Here is an 8,264-nt window from a genome sequence, read left to right as displayed (position 1 = left end):
TAAATATAAATTATTTTTTTGTATTTTTGTTAATATCAACAATGCGGTAAATTTTTACTAACAGATGGACTTATTTGTTATACGAAAGCAAGCCTGAAGGGTGTTAGGTGTAATTTTTCAAACCACATGAGGTATGTGTATAATTACACCAAACTTCAGGATATGATAGCGTAATTATCCCTTATATATACATATCTTTTTGGTATATTGCAAAAATTCCTTTATATTTATCATAATTATAAATACTTCTCATTATTTAAAAATTTACAAATAATCCCATATAATAAACGACCGTCTAATAAATACTACATACAATATGTAGGCCGTCACCATAGTATATTTGTTAGATGATCATTAATTCATGCTGATATTTATAATTTTTCAAATAATAAAAGAACATTGCAATTATAACAAATTTGAGAGGAGTCCACTATAATTTTATCTTATTTTTTCTAATCGATAATTATATAATTATGTTAATATTTCAATAAAATGATCAATAGGTCAATCAATACATAAACACAACCAAGATCAAGGAAACGAGTCAAAACATATATATACAAAAGTGAGATAAATACTTACATATTCAATCAATAACCTCAAACTTATTTATAAGATTTCAGTCTTAACCGTTATTGTCTAGACTAACGACATCATCATTATTTGGAAGGTTTAATTATGTTGTAATTCAATTTTCATCGGACGATTGTATAATCAATTATTTAAAAAAAAATATATTATGATGTTTAAATTTCATTATTGAGTATGTAAAATATAGCTAAATTTTAAAATTAATCTCGTGTTTAAAGTTAAAAAAATATGTATATAATATTTAATGGTTATAATGGTAATTAAAAGGTTTAATTTTTGGCACAGACGATTATCTGAAAATAAGCCAAACTGCACGAGAAATTAAACATATTAGTAATTTCATATCAAATAATATATGAATTAATTACATTCTTGAGCTTAGGTCCAAATACAGTAACACTGCATACCCTTCGGTGTATCTGTAATGTAATATATCTCAAGAAGTGTTTATATAAACTTTTGCCTTTGGACAGACGATGAAATTGAAAATACAATTACAACCTCAATGTACTTACTTATAACTTTGCGAAGAGTATGGAATATTTGCGTATTTTGACATAACTTCATAATATTAATTTAATATACCCATAGAATGTTCAAAGGTAAATTACAGCGCGCTCCTATGAGGTTTGTCACAACTACAAAAATCTCATTATTGTTTGAAAAATTACAAACACCCTATTAAATTAATAGCCGTGTAATAAAAAACCCATCGTGGCAATTATTATAGAAAGGTATGTGTTAAACATATGTCAATTTTAGGGGTATTTGTTTTTCTCAAATAGCAAAAAAAAAATATTTATAATTATAATAAATTTTAAAAAAGTCCATTATTATTTGTACTTTTGTAGGTAAAAAATCGAAATTGGCGACAAATTAAAATTTGTAATTATTTATAATATATTAATAAGTAATATAGTTAATTTACTTTTATTTTTTTGACTGGAAATTTATAAAGTTTGTAAACAATAATTAGTTCATAAAACACTAACATTTATATTTTTTATTTTATTGAAAAAAGTGAGTTTCTTAAGGTGTTGTAAATATTTGAAAAAATAAAAATATGATATATAGTTAGATATACCAATAAACATTTAAACAACCTAAAATATTGTTATCAAGGTAAAATTAATGCGCAAAATTATAAAATAAACTCGAATATTTTAATAAGAATATTGTCGTATGATTCTTACTTATTTAATATAAATATATATGTGTTTATTTTAATTAAATGAGTTTATATTATATTTCCCATGCTGATGTGTTCGTCGGTGGAACGATTTAAAATTATTTTGATAATTATCTCTAATCATGGTATGAAAATAGGTAATTGGAAAATAACATATGAAATAAATTCACATAATTATATATTTATGTCGACCATTCACGAATTATAATGTAGAAAAATAATAAATATAGGTAAAGTTATATTGCTTTTGGTTTGTATAACTTTATTTTTTTATGATTTTATTGACACGAAACTCATAAATGTCGAATTTATTTTCTTTTAAATCAAGTATGATTAGGTAGTGTTACGACGTCGTTTCCATATTTATGTATTAATTTAATTAAAAAGCAAAGATTGCACAAAAAAAAGGTAATATGTAATTATTAGTTTTTAAAATAATAATTAAGAATTTATAATATCGTATTATTGCTTAAAGTGCGATAGTATCTGAATTCACACATAATAATTATTTTTACTATATTTTATCGCGGATTTATTATTTAAAAACCGTTCTCATATTAATTGTGTTTTTCTTTTTTTTTTTTTTATTTTAAACTATTTATAGTACTATATAAATATTTTTATCTATTTATATACAAAAATTGTCCGTGTATTCTTAGTTTTTATACCTATAGGCATCATTTTCATATATTAATTTCTACACAATAACATATACGAAGCTAAAAATATATATTTTTTTATTAAAACCTGAAAATCGAAACAAACAGCTGTAAAGTAGTATATGCAACTCGTTTTTTAAAAAAATATCGTAAATTTCTTAATAAAGATGTAGAGTAAGATTGTAATATGTTATAATAAAAAAGAAAAAAAGAAGAAGATATTAATAAAATGCAAAATGGGAAAAGGAAATTAAATAATTTGGAGCTTTCCATAGTAATAAGATTGTAATAGATATTATAATGAGATCATCATATCTAACTCACATACATAAAGTGCAACAAATCCAATGATTTTCACACACACACACAAGAACGCATTGAGAACAAAGCAAAGAATCCCCACCAAAGAGGTCCACTATGAAGTAGGGGTTTTTCGCTCTTGGCAGTCATTTTTCCATCTTCCCCCCTCCACCACAACAATAAAAGAGTTCCCACAAGGGGGGGAACCAAAGGTGGAATCTTCTTCCCATATACCTCCCACTCATCAAGTCCTCTTTCTGCCTCACCCCATCTACCCCAGTAAGCCCAAGAACCTACCCCTCCACCCCAATCTATATGTGTGTTGTTGCTGTACTATATATATAGATATATCTTCATCTGTGTATGTGTATCAATACATGTATGAGAGTGTGTGGTTGAGTATGTGAAAAGGGTTCATTTTGTTTGTGTTTTTGGGGGAAAATCAGTGATGGGTTTTTGATTTCTGTGGATTCTTGAATAGCAGAGTAGGGGGGTTGCTTGAGTATGGAGAGCAGAATCCCACCGGGGAGTTACTTCCAGTATGCTCCTACTGGAGTCCATGGCTCACTCCAGAGGTCTTCTTCGCTCACAGATCGTGAAAGGCAAGATTTTTGAATCTTTTCTGAATTGCTTCATTTCGTGTCAATTCTTTGTACCCGTGAGATTCATTGTTGTCTCTGTAAATTTGGTTTGTGTGGTCTGTATGAGTGTTTTAACTTTTGTGTTGGATCCAATCTGTGTTGTTTGATGATTGTACCGCAGCGTTCTCGTTGTGTTTCTTGAAGTTGGATTGAGTCTGCTGGGGATAGTTGTAACTGATTTGTTGATATTGGCTGTGTGCAATCTCTGTGATATATAATGGTTTCCCTTGTGTCATGGCGGCCGACTGCTGAATCTTGGTTTACGATGTTAATTCCTGTACTGGTTTAACATGAGGGAGCGCAGTTCGGTCAGTGGGATGCAGCTTTATATGTTGATAACATTTTCATCTCAAGCTTTGTGCTTCTTGCTTAGGATTTTCTTCTCCAAGCATAGCGTGTGGTTTTGAATTTGATTGGAACAATTAGAAGTTAGGTGCTGTCAGTTGGCGATGAAGTACTCTAACCTGTATTAAGTTTATTACTGACATGAGTTAAAACTAGAAATAACTGGTCAATGTTAGGTGAAAAGTTCATTGGAGCAATATATGCTTAAGAAGGTGAAGCACTGACCAAATTATTTGAAATTCCAGTTGTAAGCTCCTGAAGATAATTGTTAACATGATTATTATTATATGTATTTTATTGTTTGTTTCTGTTACAATGATTTGCTTGCTTTGACGGTTGCAGATATTTGGCAGACCTATTGGCAGAGAGACAAAAACTGGGACCATTCATGCAGATTCTGCCAGTTTGCAGCAGACTTCTAAATCAAGGTTGCTACTTTAATGTTCCTTCCACAGCTGTCCGTCATCAATGGGTTTAAAACGTGATTTTTGGAAGAAACCTTCTGGATATGACTGATTTGACATAAAATCGTGTTTAACACTAGGACACTGATTGTTGGAGATAACGAGAGTCGAGATAGAAACTATAAGGCATTACCATGTATAAGATTGCTTTATATGTTAAGTTGAAGATCCCTTTTTCAACATGAATCATGTGAATTGGATTTTCTGATGTAGTTCAGATTACAGTAACATTTTTTATGCTCAAGAAAACTGAGAGAATCTTATTCTTAAAAGATGGCAACTCATTTAACAAAATACTTTAAGCAATGATTAGCATACATTTCTCACCCAAACTTGTCTGGTGACCTCTTAGACGCATGTTAACCGAAGTTCACCTCCAAAGATGAAATCATTGCCAAATGGTGTGATGAATAACCAAGCAAAATGTCTGATCACATTTCTTGTTTACTTTGGAGCTTAGTTCTGTTTTATGTTTAGTATTAGAGGACTTTAAAATTTATGTAGGAATATATATCAATGGTATATGGAACTGGAAGTAATGTGATTGTGAAAAGGATTAATAAACCAAGCTGAAATATGGTAATTATTAGCTCTTTTGTTCTTCTATTTTTAACACAAACTTACCATACATGATAATCTATTTTAATTCTAGTTGAATGTGGTAAAGGTGTGGAGTTTGGAGGTTTAAAGAGTGTTAACATTGTTGCACAGTAAAAACCCGTGATATTTGAACCTTGGTTTTGCCATCCAAGTCTAAGCATTATGATGCTTTCTTATTAGAGTTTCTTGAACACAATCTCATAAATTCTAATAATTGTTTATCTATCAGAAAAGTTCTATTCTTATTGTCCCGGACAGAAAACCACATGATAATGATTTTTTAATACATTCAATTAAAGGTGTTGAGAGATTTGGAATTGTTGTAGCCCTGAGTTTTGCAATATTAATTAGCATGTAAATCTTTAGATTTTATTGTTGAGGGTGCCGTTTGCTCACAGAATTAGTCCCATGCTATGCATGCATTCCAATTATGGACTTGTAAGGAAAGAGTATAGTGATTAATGTGGATGCCTTAATTGGCTGTAATCTTATAGGTGTGTGGGTGGACTATGTTTATCCATGTCTTCTTCAAATGAGGCTCAGATGTCATATGCTAAATCATGATAAATAATTACATGCTCAAATTTAAGGACTATTTATTTAGCAGATTACAGCCTTGGTCCTTGGCTAAATATCTTTGTTGGATGTTTGTTATCTGGCATTAAGCTATTTTACAATCATTTTTCAACTGCTTCTTTGTCTTAATCTGTGAATATTCTTTTCTTTTGCAGAAATCATGAGAGTATCAGGATTGCTTTCTAATCAGGTTGCAGAACTTGAAAGAATGGGGCACGACCATCCTTATAGGTCATTAGGCCAGCAACCTAATGGAGGGCAGATGGGTATGATGGCATGGAATGCTATGCAAACAAATGTAAGTGGTAGTGGATAAGTAGCATTCTCTGTACTCACACGTCCACTTGCCCCCCAAATTCTCAAACTTCCTTTTCTTTTCATACTGTTTACCTTTTCCTAGCTTAACAACCTTCTGGATAAGGTTCTTTTATATAAGTTGACAAAAGATGCAAGCATGCTGTTGCCATGAAGACAGATTAAACGCTTCTTTTAACTTCTTTAATTGAAGAAACGTGGTTTCGTCCCCCCCCCCTCTCTGTGGAACACATCACCTCTGATGGGGCACTGATTATCATCTATACCCGAGCGTGTTCTCTTATGACTTATATTATTCGATTGTATTTTTGTTTTTCCATCACTTATAAAGTCATGCACTATCTATCTCTGTTCAACATTATATACTCATCAAATTCCTTCACTAAGTTGTCTGCGTTTGTAGACACTGATAGTTGAATTATTTCAAGCATGTGCATCCTTAGATAGAAGAGTTGTGGTTTTGTTGAGGTTTACCCTTTACTGTTTGATTTTAAATTAAACCTCGAATCCACTTTGGATTGGTAATGTTTAGCCAATTCTTGAATTCTTTAACTAGACTGTACCGCTGGTGACATATGATGACAGAGCCAGGCTGCTTAAATCTCACTTCATCCTTGTCTGAGGCTAAAGTAATTAGTATTGATTCAATACTTGTCAATTGAAATATTGTTGTCATACTTGCATCTGAAAAACTTGGTAAATTTATCGAAACTATGATGGAAAATTTACATAGAATTTAACTTATCAGGAAGATAAGCTCCTCCAGAAAATGGCTCCATTTCAACCATCCTCTTTGAACTGGCATGTCGTCCCAGGAACACCTACCACTCCAGTTGTCAAAAGGGTTATCCGACTAGATGTTCCTGTGGAGAAGTACCCAAATGTAAGTTAAAGCATCTTTAGAGAATCTGGCTTAAGTCTGTTTTTTCAGTTTCCATATTATCAAATGAGGATGCTGTACTGATTCAAACTTTGCAGTATAACTTTGTTGGTAGAATTCTTGGACCTCGTGGGAACTCTTTGAAAAGGGTCGAAGCAATGACAGAATGTCGAATATTTATAAGGGGTCAGGGATCTGTGAAGGATGCAATTAAGGTTCCAATTTGTTTTACTTTCAATTTCTTTGCACTTCTGTTAAAAAACTTTAAAATTTTCTTAAGATAAGCTATGCAGTTACAACAAAAAAATTGGTACTATGCTTTGCCGCTTCAAAATTACAGAATCATCTCATTGTCATGTGTAATCTCTCCACCTGGGAACACCCTCTCACTGCCCCCTTCCCAGTGAAAATTTTGCTTTCTTTCATCTTAAACTGGGCACCAATCTTCTGGATGTACCGTCCAACCTTCTGCTGGTTATCTTATATCGTAGATACAATAGCTTCTTTTCCAATTGTCATAATGGTGAATATCATGTCTATGGACTTGTTTTTACTGTTCAGTGAATTCAATTGTTTCCATTCTCACTTTATTCGACATTTATCCATGAAGCAAACTAGTCCATGAAGTTTTGTTGCCTTAGTTAATTATAATATTATGAGCTGTAGCTTGAAATTTATGTTGCACGTTCCTGAGATTTTGGAAAATTGTCACCGCACTTTATAAAGTAACTCGCACTCCAATCTTTTCAATCCATTTCTAAAAGTAGCATGATGGCGGGACCATGGTTTGATAGATCAATGCTGCTCTATAGTCAATATAGATGGAGGAGGAATGGGTATTAGTTGGTTTATACGGACGGATATTCCATATTGCATTCTACGACATCAACCCAAGATTTTGCATCTATTCCCACTTAGAACATTTCTTATTCTGTAGTTTAAGTGACAGATCATGTGAACACGGTCGGCGTCATGTATTATCCTGCAAATACCATACATATACTACTCTTCTGTAGTTGAGCTGGATTTCTGGAATTTCATGGATTATAAGCTTATGAGCGAAAGCAATCCACTTATGAGTTCCCTCTTTTTCGATTTAGGAAGAGAAACTTAAAGATAAGCCTGGATACGAGCACTTAAACGAGCCACTACACATCTTGGTGGAGGCTGAGTTTCCCGAGGATATAATCGACGCACGCTTGGACCATGCGATAGCAATACTTGAAAACCTTCTAAAACCTGTGGTATGCATCATCAATCTGTACGACTCTGCACTTGCTGCTATCATATATCTCTAAATGCTTTTAACATCTGCCCTTTTTCTGACAGGACGAATCCATGGACGTGTACAAGAAGCAGCAGCTAAGAGAACTGGCTATGCTAAACGGTACCTTCCGGGAAGAAAGCCCGAGCATGAGTCCTAGCATGAGCCCCGGCATGTCTCCATTTAACAGCACGGGAATGAAACGAGCTAAAACGGGAAGATAACCCCTTCAGGATAACTGATTCTAGCTATATATTGAGTTTCTTGCTTTTGTGAGATTGATGTCCCGATGACGTTCACAGAAGCATAATTTGACATCAACTCAGCCAAGTTCTATAGAACCAATACGTAGCATGACGCGCAGCCCCACCAAGGTGTGACGCCGTCAACCTGGATTGATTGGAGTAGAGCTAACAAGAGCGTCTCTTACCGTAGTTTCG

The 8,264-nt window shown here is 32.8% G+C and overlaps 1 protein-coding gene across 1 annotated transcript in view; it reads left to right on the top strand.

The window, feature by feature from the left end:
• Positions 2,836 to 8,264, top strand: part of LOC105172519 (KH domain-containing protein At1g09660/At1g09670) — a gene marked incomplete in the record, with an annotated part of 5,717 nt that continues 288 nt past the window's right edge. Inside the window, 8 exon segments of the mRNA XM_011093985.2 lie at positions 2,836 to 3,018; positions 3,224 to 3,341; positions 4,068 to 4,153; positions 5,521 to 5,663; positions 6,429 to 6,563; positions 6,659 to 6,775; positions 7,661 to 7,804; positions 7,890 to 8,255. Coding sequence (XP_011092287.1) covers positions 3,244 to 3,341; positions 4,068 to 4,153; positions 5,521 to 5,663; positions 6,429 to 6,563; positions 6,659 to 6,775; positions 7,661 to 7,804; positions 7,890 to 8,048 — 882 coding nt within the window.

This window comes from Sesamum indicum, linkage group LG10 (assembly GCF_000512975.1).
Source record: "Sesamum indicum cultivar Zhongzhi No. 13 linkage group LG10, S_indicum_v1.0, whole genome shotgun sequence".
In the NCBI taxonomy this organism is placed as follows: Eukaryota; Viridiplantae; Streptophyta; class Magnoliopsida; order Lamiales; family Pedaliaceae; genus Sesamum; species Sesamum indicum.
The sequence above is the reverse complement of the archived record's forward strand: the minus strand, read 5'-3'. Positions and strand labels throughout refer to the sequence as shown.